The following is an 18,952-nucleotide window of genomic DNA, read 5'->3' on the forward strand; positions in this document are numbered from 1 at the left end:
CCTCAGGGAGTCCCATATCCCCTCAGGGAACCCCCAAATCCCCTCAGGGAACCCCCAAATCCCCTCAGAGCCCCCAAAGGCCCCTCAGGGAGCCCCCAAACCCCCCACAGGGAGCCCAAAGACCCCTCAGGGAGCCCCCAAATCCCCTCAGAGCCCCCAAAGGCCCTTCACGGAGCCCCCAAACCCCTCAGAGAGCCCCCAAATCCCCTCAGGGAGCCCCCAAAGACCCCTCAGGGAGCCCCCAAAGACCCCTCAGAGCCCCCAAATCCCCTCAGGGAGTCCCCAAAGGCCCCTCACGGAGCCCCCAAACCCCCTCAGAGACCCCAAAGACGCCTCAGGGAGCCCCCAAACCCCCTCACAACCCCACCCACCCCCCAACCCCACCCCCCCTCAGGGACACCCCTTCCCCCTCACCGAGCTCCTCCGGGCTCAGCCCGTCCTGAAGCGTCTCCAGGGCCCGTCGGAAATACCCGGCGGTGTCAGGCTCCAACCGGGGGCCCGACCCGGGCCCGGCCTCGCCGCGGGGTCCCCTCCGTACCCCCATGGGGGTGTCAAACACCACACACACAAACCACCCCCCCACACACACACACCGCCGCGCTTCCCGCCGTAGGCAAGATGGCGGCGGAGGCGTCGCCTTTGCCTCGTTGTATCCAGGCATGCCCCGCGGCGCCGCCCAACAAAACGGAGGGCGGGCAAAATGGCGCCCCACTCTCCTGCCTCGCTATATCCCGGCATGCCCCGGGGTGTGTGTGGTTGTGGGGGAGCGCAAAATGGCGCCGCCGCTCTGCCTCGCTGTATCCCGGCATGCCCCGCGACTCCGTCACCGCCTAGAGGAAGGGAGTTAAAATGGCGCCGCCCTTACTGCCTCGCCGTATCCCGGCGTGCCCCGCGGGCACTTCCGGTCCCGCCCCTTCTTCCGGCAGCCATTGCGCCGGACCTTCCCGCAGCCGCCGGTTCCGGTTCGTTCCCGCTGGGCCTTTTTTTTTGGGGGGGGGGTTGAGGGGGTTTTGGGGGGGTCTGTCCCCCCCCTCGGGACTCCTGAGAACCCCCCCCCGACTTTCTTTCTCTCTCTCTCCTGCAGGTGCCGGATTCTCTGCCCCCCCCCCCCCCCATCACCGGAGCCGTCGCCATGGTGAGGGAGACACCCCCCCCCCCCCGGTCCCATAATGCCCCGCGGTGCCCCCCGCCGGGATGCATTGGGGTATCCCACTGCCCCCCAGTCCCTCCCAGTCCCTCCCAGTCACCACCAGGGCCCCCCCCAGTGCCCCCCAGTCCTTCCCAGTGACCCCCCCAGTGACCCCAGTCCTTCCAGTCACCACCAGGGGCCCTCCCAGTTCCCCCCGGTGCCTCCCAGTCCCTCCCAGTGACCCCAGTACCTCCCCGTCACCACCAGGGGCCCTCCCAGTGCCTCCCAGTCCCTCCCAGTCATCCCCAGGGGCCCTCCCAGTGACGCCCAGTTCTCCCTAGTCCCTCCCGGTGAGCCTCAGTCCTTCCCAATCACCCCCAGGGGCTCTCCCAGTGACCCCCAGTGCCTCCCAGTCCCTCCCAGTGACCCCCAGGGGCCCCCCCAGTCCCTCCCAGTCACCCCCAGTTCCCCCAGTCCCTCCCAGTCACCTGCCAATCCTTCCAGTCCCCCCAAGCCGCCTGCCAATCCCTTCCAATTCCCCCCAGTCGCTCCCAGTCCATCCCAGTCCCCTCCCAGTCACCTGCCAATCTCTACCAGTCCCTCCCAGTCACCTGCCAATCCTTCCCAGTCCCCTCCCAGTTCCCCCCAGTCCTTCCCAGTCCCACCAAGTCACCTGCCAATCCCTCCCAATCCCCTCCCAGTTCCCCCCAGTCCATCCCAATCCCCTCCCAGTTCCTCCCAGTCACTCGCCAGTCCCGTCCCGTCCCCCCCCGTGACCCCCAGTATCCCACAATGCCTTGCAGCACGGCCGGCTGAAGTCCCGCCCCCCGGACGCCGCCCGCCGCCGGCAGCGGGAGGAGAAGCTCCGCCTCTTCCGCTCCGCCATGGACGCCCTCATGGAGAAGGTGACCTTTGACCCCTGACCCCCCGTGACCCCCCCGTGACCCCATGTGACCCTGTGTGACCCCCATGACCTCCCTGTGACCCTGTGTGACCCGTGTGACCTCACTGTGACCCTGTGTGACCCCATGTGACCTCTGTCTGACCCCCGTGTGACCTTTGTGTGACCCCGTGTGACCTTTGTGTGACCCCCATGACCTCCTGTGACCCCGTGTGACCCCATGTGACCTCTGTGTGACCTGGTGACCTCCAGGTGACCCTGCCGTGACCCTGTGTGACCCCCACGACCCTGTCATGACCCCATGTGACCTCTCTGTGACCCTGTGACCCCGCCGTGACCCCTTTGATCCCCCCATGTGACCCTGTGACCCCGTGATCTCCATGTGACCCCGTGTGACCCCGTGACCCCTTTTTCACCCCCTGTGACCTCCATCTGACCCCATGTGACCCCCATGACCCTGCCATGACCCCGTGTGACCCTGTGACCTCCATGTGACCCCATGTGACCCCATGACCCCCCGTGACCCCCCCTGTGACCCCTGTTTGACCCCCTGTGACCTCCATCTGACCCCATGTGACCCCCATGACCCTGCCATGACCCCGTGTGACCCCGTGACCTCCATGTGACCCCCATGACCCTGCCATGACCCCGTGTGACCCCGTGACCTCCATGTGACCCCATGTGACCCCCATGACCCCCCATGACCCCGTGACCTCCATGTGACCCCCATGACCCCCCGTGACCCCGGTGTGACCCCCTGTGACCCCTGTTTGACCCCCCGTGACCTCCGTGTGACCCCTGTTTGACACCCCCCCATGGCCTTCCCGTGACCCCCTGGTGACCCCGTGACCCCCCCGGTGACCCCGCGTGACCCCCCGGTGACCCCCCGGTGCCCCCCAGGTGCGGGGGGGGCGGCTGGACGAGGGGGTGCTGCCCCTGACGGGGACCCTCCTGGGGACGAACCCCGACCTGGGAACCTGCTGGAACCTGCGCAGGCGCCTCCTGCCCCACAGCGGGGAGCACTGGTCAGACTGGGAGCGACTGGGAGGGACTGGGAGGGACTGGGAGGCACTGGGAGGGGACTGGGAGGCACTGGGAGGGGACTGGGAGGGGACTGGGAGGGACTGGGAGGGGACTGGGAGGGACTGGGAGGGACTGGGAGGAAACTGGGAGGGGACTGGGAGGGCACTGGGAGGCACTGGGAGGCACTGGGAGGGGACTGGGATGGACTGGGAGGGACTGGGAGGGAACTGGGAGGGGACTACAGGGCACTGGGAGGAACTGGGAGGGACTGGGAGGAAACTGGGAGGGGACTGGGAGCAGATTGGAGGGGACTGGGAGAAAACTGGGAGGCACTGGGAGGGACTGGGATGGAGTGGGACGGAACTGGAAGGGACTGGGAGGGAACTGGGAGGGGACTACAGGGCACTGGAAGGGACTGGGGGGCACTGGGAGGGGACTGGGAGGAAACTGGGGGGCACTGGGAGGGGACTGGGAGCGGATGGGGGGGGACTGGGATGGACTGGGGGGCACTGGGAGGGAACTGGGAGGGACCGCGGGTCAGTGGGAGGGAACTGGGAGGGACTGGGGGGCACTGGGAGGGGACTGGGAGGGACTGGGAGGGGACTACAGAGCACTGGGAGGGACTGGGAGGGAACTGGAAGGGACTGGGGGGCACTGGGAGGGGACTGGGAGGAAACTGGGGGGCACTGGGAGGGGACTGGGAGCAGATGGGGGGGGACTGGGATGGACTGGGGGGCACTGGGAGGGAACTGGGAGGCACCGCGGGTCAGTGGGAGGGAACTGGGAGGGACTGGGGGGCACTGGGAGGGAACTGGGATGGACTGGGAGGGACTGGGAGGGGACTACAGAGCACTGGGAGGGACTGGGAGGGAACTGGAAGGGACTGGGGGGCACTGGGAGGGAACTGGGAGGAAACTGGGAGGCACTGGGAGGGAGTGGGAGGGAATTGGGAGGGACTAGGAGGGACTGGGAGGAAACTGGGAGGGACTGGGGGGCACTGGGAGGGAACTGGGAGGGACTGGGAGGGGGTTTGCGGGCACTGGGATGAACTGGGATGAACTGGGATGAACTGGGAGGGGGTTTGCGGGCACTGGGAGGAACTGGGATGAACTGGGATGAACTGGGAGGGGGTTTTGCAGGCACTGGGATGAACTGGGATGAACTGGGAGGGGGTTTTGCGGGCACTGGGATGAACTGGGATGAACTGGGAGGGGGTTTGCGGGCACTGGGAGGCACTGGGATGAACTGGGATGAACTGGGAGGGGGTTTGCGGGCACTGGGAGGAACTGGGATGAACTGGGAGGGGGTTTGTGGGCACTGGGAGGAACTGGGATGAACTGGGATGAACTGGGAGGGGGTTTGCGGGCACTGGGAGGAACTGGGATGAACTGGGAGGGCGTTTTGCGGGCACTGGGATGAACTGGGATGAACTGGGAGGGCGTTTTGCAGGCACTGGGAGGAACTGGGATGAACTGGGAGGGCGTTTTGCGGGCACTGGGAGGAACTGGGAGGAACTGGGATGAACTGGGAGGGCGTTTTGCGGGCACTGGGAGGAACTGGGAGGAACTGGGATGAACTGGGAGGGGGTTGCGGTTGCCGAGGGGGGGGTGGGGGGGGGTGCGTGTGACCTTGTAGGGGTGTGTACTGGTTTATACTGGTTTATACTGGTTTATACTGGTCTCGGGGGGGCAGGGTGCCGGGGGAACTGGCCTTCGTCGGGGGGTGCCTGGGGGTGAACCCCAAATCCTACGGGGCCTGGCACCACCGGGGGTGGGTGCTGCGCCAGGGGCCCCCCCCCGCGCCCCCCGACAGCAGGGACCTCTGCGACCGCCTGCTGGAGGCCGACCCCCGCAACTGTGAGCACCGCGCCCGACTGGGTTATACTGGTTTATACTGGTTTATACTGGGAGGGGGGTTTGGGGGCGCCTACAGGGCAGCGGGGGGGCTCTAAAGGCTGGATTCATCCATTAAAAGGCACTGGGTTATACTGGTGGGGGGTTAGGTGGAACAACAGGGAGGTTAAGGGTACTGGTTTGGACTGGTTTATACTGGTTTGGACTGGTTTGGACTGGTTTGGACTGGGAGGGGGGTTTGGGGGCGCCTACAGGGCAGCGGGGGGGCTCTAAAGGCTGGATTCATCCATTAAAAGGCACCGGGTTATACTGGTGAGGGGTTAGGGGGAATAACGGGGAGGTTAAGGGTACTGGTTTGTACTGGTTTATACTGGTTTGGACTGGGAGGGGGGTTTGGGGGCGCCTACAGGGCGGCGGGGGGGCTCTAATGGCTGGATTCGCCGGTTAAAAGGCACTGGGTTATACTGGTGCGGGGTTAGGGGGAATATGGGGGAGGTTAAAGGTACTGGTTTATACTGGTTTGTACTGGTTTATACTGGTTTGAGACTGGGAGGGGGGTTTGGGGGCGCCTACAGGGCACCGGGGGGGCTCTAAAGGCTGGATTCATCCATTAAAAGGCACTGGGTTATACTGGTGTGGGGTTAGGTGGAACAACAGGGAGGTTAAGGGTACTGGTTTGTACTGGTTTATACTGGTTTGGACTGGGAAGGGGGTTTGGGGGCGCCTACAGGGCACCGGGGGGGCTCTAAAGGCTGGAGTCGCCGGTTAAAAGGCACCGGGTTATACTGGTGTGGGGTTAGGGGGAATATCGGGGAGGTTAAAGATACTGGTTTATACTGGTTTATACTGGTTTGGACTGGTTTGGACTGGGAGGGGGGTTTGGGGGGCTGGGGGGGGTGTTTACAGGGCACTGGGAGGGGGTTTTGGGGCAGCAAGGCTTACTGGTTTGTACTGGGAGAAGGGTTTTAGAATGAAAAGGGTTACTGGTTCTTACTGGGAGGGGAATTTTGGAGCAGAAAGGGTTACTGGTTTGTACTGGGAATGGGTTTTAGAATGAAAGGGGTTACTGGTTTTTACTGGGAGGGGGATTTTGGAGCAAAAAGAGTTACTGGTTCTTACTGGGAACGGATTTTAGAATGAAAGGAGTTACTGGTTCTTACTGGGAGAGGCGTTTTGACCAAAAAGGGTTATTGGTTCTTACTGGGAGAAGGATTTTAGAGCAGAAAGGCTTACTGGTTTGTACTGGGAATGGGTTTTAGAACGAAAAAGGTTACTGGTTCTTACTGGGAAAGGCGTTTTGCAGCAAGAAGATTTACTGGTTCTTAGTGGGATGGGGATTTTGGAGCAAAAAGGCTTACTGGTTTGTACTGGGAATGGGTTTTAGAATGAAAAGAGTTAGTGGTTCTTACTGGGAGAGGTGTTTTGACCAAAAAGGGTTACTGGTTCTTACTGGGAATGGCTTTTAGAATGAAAAGAGTTACTGGTTCTTACTGGGAGGAGGATTTTGGAGCAAAAAGAGTTACTGGTTGTTACTGGGAATGGATGTTAGGGTGAAAAAGGTTACTGGTTCTTACTGGGAATGGGTTTTAGAATGAAAAGGGTTACTGGTTCTTAGTGGGAGGGGGATTTTGGAGCAGAGAGGCTTACTGGTTTGTACAGGGAATGGGTTTTACAATGGAAAAGGTTACTGGTTCTTACTGGGAGGGGGATTTTGGAGCAAAAAGGCTTACTGGTTCTTACTGGGAGTGGGTTTTAGTATGAAAAAGGTTACTGGTCTTTACTGGGACAGACGTTTTGAGCGAGAAGGGTCGCTGGGGGTTACCGGAAAGGGGTGGAGGGGCTGAGAGGCACCTCTTACTGGTCCTTACTGGTGCGTGTGTGTGTGTCCCAGTCCACGCCTGGGAGCACCGGCGGGCGCTGGGGGCAGAGGAGGACCCCGAGGCCGAGCTGGCCTTCGCCTCCGCCCTGCTCAGCCGCGACTTCTCCAACTTCTCCGCCTGGCACCACCGCCTGCGCCTGCTGGCGCCCGCCCGCCCCGCGGACCCCCCCGGCACCGGGGGGCACGGGGGGGCCCTGCCGCCCCACCGGCTCCGGGCGGGTGAGTTTGGGGGGGATATAGCAGGTTTTGAGGGGGGCTACAGGGCGGTTTGGGGCGGTTATTAGGGGTTTTGGGGGGCTATAGGTGTTTTTTGGGGGGTATAGGGGGTTTGGGGGAAACTCTAGGTGGTTTGGGGGGGGCTATAGGGGGTTTTGGGGCAGTTATTGGGGGTTTTGGGGGGGCTACAGGGTGGTTTGGGGCGGCTATTGGGGGTTTTGGGGGGATATTGGGGGTTTTGGGGCGGTTATTGGGGGTTTTGGGGGGGTATAGGGGGTTTTGGGGTGGTTATTGGGGGTTTGGGGGGGCTATAGGAGGTTTTTGGGGGGGTTATAGAGGGGGTTTTGGGGTGGTACAGGGGTTTTGGAGGGGACACAGGGAGTTTGGGGGGGCTATAGGAGGTTTTTTGGGGGGGTTGGGGGTTTTGGGGGGATATAGGGGGTTTTGGGGCGGTTATTGGGGGTTTTGGGGGGCTATAGGGGGTTTTGGGGGGGCTACAGGGTGGTTTGGGGCGGTTATTGGGGGTTTTGGGGGGGTATAGAGGGTTTTTGGGGGGTATGGGAGTTTAGGGGGGTTATAGAGGAGGTTTTGGGGGGCTATAGGGGGTTTGGGGGGGGCTATAGGGGGTTTTGGGGGGCTATAGGAGGTTCGGGGGGGCTATAGAGAGGTTTTGGGGGGCCTATAGGGGGTTCGGGGGGCCTATAGGGGGTTCGGGGGGCTATAGGCGGTTGGGGGGGCTATAGGGGGTTCGGGGGGCTCTAGAGAGGTTTTGGGGGGGCTATAGGGGGTTTTGGAGGGGCTATAGGGGGTTTGGGGGGGCTACAGAGAGGTTTTGGAGGGGCTATAGGGGTTCGGGGGGGCTATAGAGAGGTTTTGGGGGGGCTATAGGGGGTTTGGGGGGGCTATAGGCGGTTTGGGGGGGCTATAGAGAGGTTTTGGGGGGGGCTATGGGGGTTCGGGGGGGCTATAGAGAGGTTTTGGGGGGGCTATAGGCGGTTTGGGGGGGCTATAGAGAGGTTTTGGGGGGGGCTATGGGGGTTCGGGGGGGCTATAGAGAGGTTTTGGGGGGGCTATAGGGGGTTTTGGGGGGGCTATAGGGGGTTTTGGGGGGGCTATAGGGGATTTGGGGGGGTTATAGGGGGTTTTGGGGGGGGTTCATAGAGCTTTTTGCTTCCCCCCCCCCCCCTCCCGCAGACGCCCGGGTCTGCATTTGGGGGGCAGTTTTGGGGAGCTCTAACGTGGTTTTGGGGGGGCCGTGGGGAGTTTTTTGGGAGGGGGGGGGTTATAGGGGGGGTTGGCACCCCTCTTTGACCCCCCCCCTCTCTTTTTTTGCCCCCCCCCCCCAGAGCTGGAACTGATCCAAAACGCCGTCTTCACCGACCCCACGGACCAAAGCCCCTGGGTCTACCTGCGCTGCGTCCTCTCCCGGGGTACGTTTCGGGGGGGGACACAACCCCCTTTTCCCAGACCCCCCCCTGGATACCGGGGTACCCCCCCCCCCTCTTCTAAATCTTCGGGTTCCCCCCCAAAAACAGCCACCCCCCCCCCGAGGATCATCTGCCTCTACGTCAGCCGGGAGGAGGCGACGTTGGCCGTGACCTTCTCCCGTCCCGTCCTGGTCAGGTTTGGGGGGGGGCTCTCTTTTTTTTTTGGGGGGGGAGGGCTTTGAGGGGTTTTGGGGGGGTCCCGGATGCCTGCGTCCTTTTTTGGGGGGGTCCCAGACACCTAGATCCCTTTTTTGGGGTAGTTTTGGGGGGTTTTGGGGGCTCATAGGGGATTTTGGGGGGGCCTGGATGCCTGGGTCTCTTTTTGGGGGGGTTTTGGGGGGCTCATAGGGGATTTTGGAGGGGTCTGGATGCCTGGGTCCCTTTTTGGGGGGGTCCCCGACACCTGGGTCCCTTTTTTGGGGCGGTTTTGGGGGGTTTTGGGGGGCTCATAGGGGATTTTGGGGGGTCTCAGATGCCTGGGTCCCTTTTTGGGGGGGTTTTGGGGCTCATAGGGGATTTTGGGGGGGTCCCGGATGCCTGGGTCCCTTTTTGGGGGGTCCCGGACACCTGGGTCCCTTTTTTGGGGCAGTTTTGGGGGGTTTAGGGGGCTTATAGGGGATTTTGGGGGGGTCTGGATGCCTGGGTCCCTTTTTGGGGCAGTTTTGGGGGGCTTGGGGGGCTTATAGGGGATTTTTGGGGGGCTCCCAGACACCTGGGTCTCTTTTTGGGGGGGTCCCAGATGCCTGGGTCCCCTTTTGGGGGGGTTTGGGGGGCTCATAGGGGATTTTGGGGGGGTCCCGGACGCCTGGGTCCCTTTTTTGGGGCGGTTTTGGGGAGTTTAGGGGGCTTATAGGGGATTTTGGGGGGGTCTGGATGCCTGGGTCCCGTTTTGGGGGCGTTTTGGGGGGGTTTGGGGGGTTCATAGGGGATTTTGGGGGGGTCCCGGATGCCTGGGTCTCATTTTGGGGGGCTCATAGGGGATTTGGGGGGGTCCCGGATGCCTGGGTCCCTTTTTGGGGGGGTCCCGGATACCTAGATCCCTTTTTTGGGGCGGTTTTGGGGGGCTTATAGGTGATTTTGGGGGGTCTCAGATGCCTGGGTCCTGTTTTGGGGCGGTTTTGGGGGGGTTTAGGGGGCTTATAGGGGATTTTGGGGGGGTCTGGATGCCTGGGTCCCGTTTTGGGGGCGTTTTGGGGGGGTTTGGGGGGTTCATAGGGGATTTTGGGGGGGTCCCGGATGCCTGGGTCTCATTTTGGGGGGCTCATAGGGGATTTTGGGGGGGTCCCGGATGCCTGGTCCCTTTTTGGGGGGGTCCCGGATACCTAGATCCCTTTTTTGGGGCGGTTTTGGGGGGCTTATAGGTGATTTTGGGGGGTCTCAGATGCCTGGGTCCTGTTTTGGGGCGGTTTTGGGGGGGTTTAGGGGGCTTATAGGGGATTTTGGGGGGGTCTGGATGCCTGGGTCCCGTTTTGGGGGCGTTTTGGGGGGTTTGGGGGGTTCATAGGGGATTTTGGGGGGCTCCCAGACACCTGGGTCTCTTTTTGGGGGGGTCTCAGATGCCTGGGTCCCCTTTTGGGGGGTTTGGGGGGCTCATAGGGGATTTTGGGGGGGTCCCGGACGCCTGGGTCCCTTTTGGGGGCAGTTTGGGGGGGGTTTGGGGTCCCTCTCCCTCTTTGGGGGGGGGGTTGGGGGGGTTTTGGGGTCCCGAAGGGGTTTTTGGGGGGGTTTAGGGGGGTTTTGGGGTCCCCCTCCCCCTTTGGGGGGGGGTTGGGGGGGTCTCTGGGGTCCCTAACGGTTTTTGGGGGGTTCTGGGGGGGGGGGGTTGGGGTCTTCCTCCTTCTTTTGGGGGGGTTCTGGGGGGTTTTGGGGTCCCGAAGGGGTTTTTGGGGGGGTTCTGGGGGGTTTTGGGGTCCCCCTTTGGGGGGGTTCTGGGGGGTTTTGGGGTCCCCCTCCCCCTTTTTGGGGGGGTCGGGGGGGGTCCGTGGGGCCCCTAACGGTTTCCGGGGGGGGGGGTGTGTGTTTTTGGGGTCCCCGCAGGTGGGGGAGGGGCAGCTGAAGGCGACGTGCGACGGCTCCGCCCTGGAAGGGGCGTGGCGCTCGGGGGAGGGGCGACCCCGCCCCTCCCACACCTGGGTATCCAATCACGGCGCTCCGGAGGGGGGTGGGGTGGGGGAGGGGGCGTGGCCACGGGGGGGGGGGAGGGGTCCCCGTGACCTTTCGTTGACCCTTGACCGGAAGTGACAGCTCTGTCCCCTCCCCCCCCGCCGGGCCCCGCCTCCGCTTCCGGGTCACGTGGGAGGGTGACCCCGCCCACCGCGAGGTGACGCTCCTCCCGGGTAAGAAGCCACGCCCCCCCCTCCCCCATTCACGGGCCATGCCCCCTTTAAGCCCCGCCCACCCATCCCTTAACCACGCCCCCCTTTCTTTTTTTTTTTCCCCCGCCTCCTCAAGACGAGAACGAGGCTTGGTGGCAGGAGCCAATCGTAGCCCGCGAGCTCTTCTGGTAAGCCCCGCCCACCTCAAGCCCCGCCCACCCCCTCAGGCCCCGCCCGCCTCCTCAAGCCCCGCCCCTTCGCCCCGCCCCCCCCTCCAATAGAAGGGGAGGCGCCGCCCCTTTAAGCCCTTCCCGCTGGCCACGCCCACCCCCCTTTGGGGCAGCAGGCTCCGCCCACCTTTTTATGGACACGCCCCCGCCCCGAGGCCAAGCCACGCCCACATATCTCTAAGCCACGCCCCCTTCCCCCCCCCCCGGGGGTGGGGGTGCTTGTTCAGAGCCATAAAGGGGAGGGAGCTCCTCCCACCACGGCTAAGCCACGCCCACTTTAAGCCACACCCCCTTTAAGCCACGCCCCCCGGGCCAAGCCACGCCCCCCCCAGGCGCTCACTCCAAGCCATAAAAGGGACTGAGCCCCTCCTCCTGTGCTTAAAACCACGCCCCCCAAGCCGAAGCCACGCCCCCCAAGCCGAAGCCACGACTCAAGCCACGCCCCCAAGCCGAAGCCACGCCCCCCCGGCCAAAGCCACGCCCCCGTTACTCATTCCCTACCCCAAAGGTGAACGAGCCCCCGCCCCCCTTGGAGCAAACCCCGCCCCCCTTTGAGCAAACCCCGCCCCCTTTTTGAGCAAACCCCGCCCCTTTTTGACCGAGCCCCGCCCCTCCAGGCCGGAAGTGGCGTGGCCGAGGCCGAGGTGCTGGAGGGGCAGGCGGCCATGTGCCGGGAGCTGCTGGAGCTGGAGCCCCGGAGCCGGGGTGAGACCCCCCCGCGCCCCCCCCCCCAAAAAAACCCCGGGCCCTTGGGGACCCCCCCGGACCCAGGGACCCCCCCGGGGGGCGGTTTGGGGGGGCTGGGGGGGCATTATATCCACCCCCGGGGGGCGGTTTGGGGGGGGCTGGGGAGGGTTTTTTGGGGAGTCCCCTCCTGGGGGTTGGTTTTGGGGGGGGCTTTTTGGGGGGGTCCCCTCCTGGGGGGCGGTTTGGGGGGGGCTGGGGCGGGTTTTTTGGGGAGTCCCTCCCCGGGGGGCGGTTTTGGGGGGGGCTGGAGGGGTTTTTTTGGGGGGTTCCCCTCCTGGGGGGTGGTTTTGGGGGGACTGGGGGGGGTTTTTTGGGGGGGTCCCCTCCTGGGGGGCGGTTTGGGGGGGTCCCTGATTTCTGGGGGGTGTCTCGGACCCCTGGGACCCCCCCCGGGGGGCGGTTTGGGGGGGGCCGGGGAGGGTTTTTTGGGGGGTCCCCTCCTGGGGGGCGGTTTGGGGGGGGTGGGGGGGGGGTGGGTTTTGGGGGTCCCCCCCCGGGGGGCGGTTTTGGGGGGGACCCTGATTTCTGGGGGGGTCTCGGACCCCTGGGACCTCCCCCGGGGGGCGGTTTGGGGGGGGCTGGGGAGGGTTTTTTTGGGGGGTCCCCTCCTGGGGGTTGGTTTTGGGGGGGCGGGGGGGGGGGTGGGGGGGTTGGGGTTCCCCTCCTGGGGAGGGGGGGGGTTCTGGGGGGGCTCCCCGTTTCCCGGGGGGGGTCTCCTACTCCTGCCCCCCCCCCCCCCCAGGCTGCCTGCTGACGCTGGCGCTGCTGCTGGCCGCCCTGGACCCGCTGGGCTACGAGGAGGAGGTGCGGGGCTACCTGCGGGACCTCCAGGTGGGCGGGGCTTCTGGGGGAGGGGGCGTGGTTTTTTTGGGGGGGGAAAGGGCGTGGCTTGATGTAAACCCCGCCCCCCCAGGAGGCGGACCCGCTGCGGAAGGGTTTCGTGGCCGACCTGGCCTCCAGGGCGGAGCTGGCGGTGGGCGTGGCCAAGATGGGGGCGGGGCCTGAGGGCGAGGTCAGGCTCCGCCTCCCCGGGAAGGTAAGAGAAAGGGGGCGGGGCTAAAGGGGGGGAGTGGGAGGGGCTTGAGGGGGCGGGGCTTAAGGGGGATAAAGGATTAAAGGGGGAGAATGGGGTGTGGTCTTAAAGGGGGCGTGGCCTGAGAGGGGTGGGGCCCTGGTGGGCGGGACTAAAGGGGGGAGTGGGAGGGGCTTGGGGGTGGGAGGGGCTTGGGGGGTGGGAGGGGCTTGAGGGGGCGTAGCTTATGCTTAAGGGGAGGAAATGGGGGTGGGGTCTTAAAGGGGGCGGGGCCGGGGGTGGGTTGGGGGCGGGGCTAAAGGGAGTGGGAGGGACTTGGGTAGGGAGGGGCTTAAGGGGGCGTGGCTTAAAGGGGTAAAGGCTTTAAGGGGGAAATGGGGTGGGGTCCTAAAGGGGGCGTGGCCTGAGAGGGGTGGGGCCCTGGTGGGCGGGGCCAAGGGAGGAGTGGGAGGGGCTTGGGGGTGGAGGAGCTTTGAGGGGGCGGGGCTTAAAGGGGGTAAAGGGTTAAAGGGGGAGGAATGGGGGGTGGGAGGTGGGGTCTTAAGGGGGCGTGGCGTGAGATGGGTGGGGCCTGAGGGGGGCGGAGCTAAAGGGGGAGTGGGAGGGGCTTGGAGAGTGGGAGGGGCTTGAGGAGTAGGAGGGGCTTGAGGGGGCGGGGCTTAAAGGGACTAAAGGCTTACAGAGGGGGAATGGGGTGGTGGGGGTGGGGTTCTTAAAGGGGGCGTGGCCAAAAGGGGGTGTGGCCTGAGGGGGGGCGGGGCTATGACGTGGTCTCGCTGAGGCCCCGCCCCTTCCGGCCCCGCCCCCAGGCGCTGACGTCGCTGCCGCTGCTGGAGCGGCTGGTGCTGGTGACTCACCTGGAGCTGGGGGGGAACCGTCTGGGGGGGCTCCCCCCGGCCGTGGGGGGGCTGCGACGCCTCAAGGTGGATGGACACACCCCCTCCCCCCCATCTATGGGGCTGGACCCACATCTATGGGGCAGGAGGAATATAGTGGTCTGGGGGTGGGGGGGGGCAAAGAGGGGACCGATGTGTTTTGAGGGGGGGGGGACCCAGGTTGGGGGGGGGGGGGGTGTGTGTGAAGGGGGGGGGGGGAGACCCCAAGTTGGGGGGGGGGGAGGGGCCACCCCCCCCCCAACATCCGGGTGACCCGCCCCTCCCCCCCCCCCCCCAGGTGCTGGACCTTTCCCACAACGAGGTCACGACCCTGGGGGGGCTCCCCCCCCTCCCCCGCCTGGAGGAGCTGAATCTGGACGGCAACCGTATCCCTCCCCCCCCCCCGGGGGCGGGGCTTGAGGGGAGGGGGCGGGGCTAAAAGGGGGCGGGGTTAAAGGGAGGGAGAGGCTTAAGGGGGGGGCGGGGCTTGGGGGGGTTCTGGGGCTGAAGGGGACGGGGGGCGGGGTTTAACGGGGGCTTGGGGGCGGGGCTTGGAGGGGTGGGAGGGGCTTAAAGGGGGCGTGGCTTAAAGGGGGTGGGGTTTAAAGGGGGCGGGGTTAAAGGGGGGGCTTGGGGGGTTCTGGGGCTGAAGGGGACGGGGGGGCGGGGTTTAACGGGGGCTTGGGGGCGGGGCTTGGAGGGGTGGGAGGGGCTTAAAGGGGGCGGGGATTAAGGGGGCGGGGTTAAAGGGGGACGAGGCTTAAGGGGGCGGGGCTTGGGGGTTCTGGGGCTGAAGGGGACGGGGGCGGGGTTTAATGGGGGCTTGGGGGCGGGGCTTGAGGGGAGGGGGCGGGGCTTATGGGGGCGAGGCTTAAGGGGGCTTGGGTTAAAGGGGGCGGGGTTAAAGGGGGGCGGAGCTTGGGGGTGGCCTAAAGGGGGGGAGCAGGGAGGGGCGTGGCCCGATGGTGGGAGGGGCTTTCTCTAGGCGTGGCCGAGGGGGGGGGAGGTGGAAAGTGGGTGTGGTTTCTTTGGGCGTGTCCTTCCTTGACTCCGCCCCCCCCCCCCAGCCATAAGCCACGCCTCCGCCCTGGCCCCATTGGCCGCCTGCCCCCGCCTGGCTCGCCTGCGATTGGCCGGCACCCCTTTGGCCGCCGCCCCCGAAGCCGCCGCCCACCTGGCCCGGCTCCTCCCCCTCGTCCACCTCGACCTCGCCTGATTGGACGGCGCCGGGAGTCCCGTCCCCCCGCCCACCACCACGCCCCGCTGTCAAAAGCCCCGCCCCCGCCCCCCCCCCCTTGCGGCTCGGCCCCGCCCCTTAAAGGGGGGATGGCTCTAATAAAGTGATGTCATAAGGGCGGAGCTTATGAGGGGCGGAGCTTATGGGGGCGGGGCTAGTGGGGGTGGGGTTTGTGGGGGGCGGGGCCTGGGGGGAGGTGTCCCCCTCCCCCCACCACGGGTGTCTGGTTCTCCCAGTCCCTCCCAGTGCCCCCCCCATCCCCTCCCAGTCCCTCCCAGTATATCCCAGTCCCCTCCCAGTGCCCCCCCATCCCCTCCCAGTCCTTCCCAGTATATCCCAGTATATCCCCGTCCCCCCCAGTGCCCCCCCATCCCCTCCCAGTGACCCCCACTTCTCTCCTCACTCCCTTCCTAGTCTCTCCCAGTATATCCCAGTCCCTCCCAGTGCCCCCCCCATCCCCTCCCAGTCCCTCCCAGTGACCCCAGACTCCCTCCCAGTGCTCCCCCATCCCCTTCCAGTACCCCCCAGTATATCCCAGTCCCTCCCAGTGCCCCCCCATCCCCTCCCAGTGACCCCCACTTCTCTCCTCACTCCCTTCCTAGTCTCTCCCAGTATATCCCAGTCCCTCCCAGTGCCCCCCCCATCCCCTCCCAGTCCCTCCCAGTGACCCCAGACTCCCTCCCAGTGCTCCCCCATCCCCTTCCAGTACCCCCCAGTATATCCCAGTCCCTCCCAGTGCCCCCCCATCCCCTCCCAGTCCCCCCCACTTCCCTCCCAACCCCCTCCCAGTCCCTCCCAGTGCCCCCCCATCCCCTCCCAGTCCCTCCCAGTGCCTCCCCGTCCCCTCCCAGTGACTCCCAGTGCCCCCCCATCACCTCCCAGTCCCTCCCAGTGCCTCCCCGTCCCCTCCCAGTGACTCCCAGTGCCCCCCCATCCCCTCGCAGTGACTCCCAGTGCCCCCCCATCCCCTCCCAGTTCCCTCCGGTCCCTCCCAGTCCCCTCCCAGTTGCTTCATCGGGGGCCGAACCCCACAAACCGATTGCGCCACCGGCGGGGGGGGGAGGGGGGAGGGGCAGCGGCCGGACCCGTTTTTCAGCCCTGCCAAATAGTGAGCCGCAGCCCCGCCCTGGGGCAACCCCCCCCCCCGCTCCCTTGCCAAATAGTGAGCCCTCCCTGCCCCACACCCCCCCCCCCCCAGGGCCCCCTTGCTAAATAGTGAGCCGCAGCCCCGCCCCATAGCTCACCCAGCCCTGACCCCGCTTCCCCGCCCCATAGGGCCGCCCCCCCCTTGCCAAATAGTGAGCCGGTGCCCCACCCCACGGCATGCTCTTGCAACATAGTGAGCCGTTGCCCTGCCCCATAGGAACCCCCCTGCCACATAGTGAGCCGTTGCCCTGCCCCATAGGAACCCCCTGCCACATAGTGAGCCGTTGCCCTGCCCCATAGGAACCCCCTGCAATATAGTGAGCCATTGCCCTGCCCCATAGGACCCCACTGCAACATAGTGAGCCGTTGCCCTGCCCCATAGGAACCCCCCTGCCATATAGTGAGCTACTGCCCTGCCCCATAGGAACCCCCTGCCACATAGTGAGCCGTTGCCCTGCCCCATAGGAACCCCCTGCCACATAGTGAGCCATTGCCCTGCCCCATAGGACCCCACTGCAACATAGTGAGCCGTTGCCCTGCCCCATAGGACCCCACTGCAACATAGTGAGCCGTTGCCCTGCCCCATAGGACCCCACTGCAACATAGTGAGCCGTTGCCCTGCCCCATAGGACCCCACTGCAACATAGTGAGCCATTGCCCTGCCCCATAGGAACCCCCTGCCACATAGTGAGCCACTGCCCTGCCCCATAGGAACCCCCTGCCACATAGTGAGCCATTGCCCTGCCCCATAGGAACCCCCTGCCACATAGTGAGCCATTGCCTCACCCCATAGGACCCCCCCTGCCACATAGTGATCCCGGGAGGAGCAGAGCCCCGACGCCTGGGCCCCCCCCACCCCCCACCCCACCCAGGTGTGGGGCAATCGGGGGGGGCGTGGTCTGCGGTGGCCCCGCCCCTTCCTCCCCAGGTCACGCCCTTTTCCTTTGGTCTACCCCCACCAGTGAGCGTGGGGCACTGGGAGTGCTGGGAGCTACCGGGAGGTACTGGGATGACTGGGAGAGGGGCTCGGGGAAACTGGGATGGGGAGAAGGGGCAACTGGGAGGAGTGGGGGGCCAGAAAGGGTTAATTGGGAGCGCTGGGGGGTGGGGGGGTGTTACTGGGCAAACTGGGAGCACTGGGTGGGGGTGGTAGGGTAACTGGGGAGACTGGGGAGACTGGGAAGACTCAGGGGGTGACTGGGAGGACTGGGGGGTGGGTAAGTGGAGTTACTGGGAGCACTGGGGGGGGGGGTACTGGGCAAACTGGAAGCACTGGGAAGAGCTGGTTGCCTTACTGGGAAGACTAGGAAGACCCAGAGGGGGTTACTGGGAGGACTGGGGAGCACTGGGAGTCGGTTACTGGGAGGAATGGGAGGACTGGGAGGGGGGGTACTGGCCAAACTGGGAGCACTGGGAGGGGTTAGTAGGATTACTGGGAGGACCCGGGGGGGGTACTGGGAGCACTGGGAGGGGGGGGTCACTGGGAAGGCTCTGAGGGTGTTACTGGGGACACTGGGAGCACTGGGAGAGGGTTACTGGGAGCACTGGGAGGGAGACACTGGGAGCACTGGGGGGACTGGGTGGGGGGCAAACTGGTCAAAGAGAGGCACTGGGTGGACTGGGAGCACTGGGAGTGGGTTACTGGGGCTGCTGGAAGGGCTGGGGTGGGTAACTGGGAGCACTGGGGTTACTGGGAGCTCTGGGAGGGGCGTAACTGGGGTTACTGGAAGCGTTGGGAGGGGCCAACTGGGAGCGCTGTGGTTACCGCGAGCACTGGGAGGGGGTAACTGGGCTTACTGGGAGCACTGGTTGAGGGTGTGGGGGGGGGGGGGTGGGGGGGTGTCGGGGTTACTGGGAGCATTTCGGGGGGCTACAGCGGGGAGCGGTGGGAGCGGTGGCGGTGGTTGGGGGGGGGAACTGGGCAGACTGGGGGAACTGGTCGGGCTGGGAGCGCTCCCCGACGGCCGGGTCCTGGCGGGGGAGGGGGGGGGGGGGTGGCGGGGGGGGGGGAGCTGCTCGGGCAGGTCCCTCCGGCGCCAGGCTCGGGCGGGGCACTGGGAGGGAACTGGTCCGTACTGGGAGCTTGGGAAGGGTTTACTGGGCCGTACTGGGAAGGACTGGGTGGGAACTGGGCCGTACTGAGAGCCTGGGACAGTTTATGGGGCCATGCTGGGAAGGATTTGGGGGGTTACTGGGCTGAACTGGGAGCCGGGAAGGGGTTACTGGGCTGAACCGGGAGCCGGGGAGGGGTTACTGGTCCGTACTGGGAGCCTGGGAAGGGATACTGGGCCGTACTGGGAAGGATTTGGGGGGTTACTGGGCCATACTGGGAGCCGGGAAGCGGTTACTGGGCTGAACTGGGAGCTGGGGAGGGGTTACTGGTCCGTACTGGGAGCCTGGGAAGGGTTACTGGGCCGTACTGGGAAGGACTGGGTGGGAACTGGGCTGTACTGGGAGCAGGGGAGGGGTTACTGGGCCGTACTGGGAAGGACTGGGTGGGAACTGGGCTGTACTGGGAAGGATTTGAGGGGTTACTGGGTCATACTGGGAGCAGGGGAGGGGTTACTGGGCCGTACTGGGAAGGACTGGGTGGGAACTGGGCTGTACTGGGAGCCTGGGAAGGGTTACTGGTCCGTACTGGGAGCCAGGGAGGGGTTACTGGGTTGTACTGGGAAGGACTGGGTGGGAACTGGGCTGTACTGAGAGCTGGGAAGGGTTTACTGGTCCGTACTGGGAAGGATTTGGGGGGTTACTGGGCATACTGGGAACTAGGGAAGGGGTTACTGGGCCATACTGGGAAGGACTGGGTGGGAACTGGTCCATACTGGGAGCCTGGGAAGGGTTACTGGGCCATACTGGGAAGGATTTGGGGGGTTACTGG

General features: G+C 65.2%; 1 protein-coding gene across 1 annotated transcript; it reads left to right on the plus strand.

The window, feature by feature from the left end:
• Nucleotides 1-773: 773 nt before the first annotated feature.
• On the plus strand, nucleotides 774-14,904 carry RABGGTA (Rab geranylgeranyltransferase subunit alpha). The gene is made up of 15 exons (XM_074167186.1): nucleotides 774-797; nucleotides 1,085-1,135; nucleotides 1,933-2,034; nucleotides 2,931-3,055; nucleotides 4,746-4,909; nucleotides 6,798-7,004; nucleotides 8,348-8,431; nucleotides 8,537-8,619; nucleotides 10,526-10,621; nucleotides 11,651-11,738; nucleotides 12,523-12,611; nucleotides 12,694-12,816; nucleotides 13,623-13,736; nucleotides 13,987-14,074; nucleotides 14,756-14,904. Exons 1-15 carry the CDS (start codon nucleotides 774-776, stop codon nucleotides 14,902-14,904), a joined length of 1,587 nt encoding a protein of 528 aa, XP_074023287.1.
• Nucleotides 14,905-18,952: the final 4,048 nt, after the last annotated feature.

The sequence above is a fragment of the Numenius arquata genome, unplaced genomic scaffold (assembly GCF_964106895.1).
Source record: "Numenius arquata unplaced genomic scaffold, bNumArq3.hap1.1 HAP1_SCAFFOLD_974, whole genome shotgun sequence".
Taxonomy (NCBI): Eukaryota; Metazoa; Chordata; class Aves; order Charadriiformes; family Scolopacidae; genus Numenius; species Numenius arquata.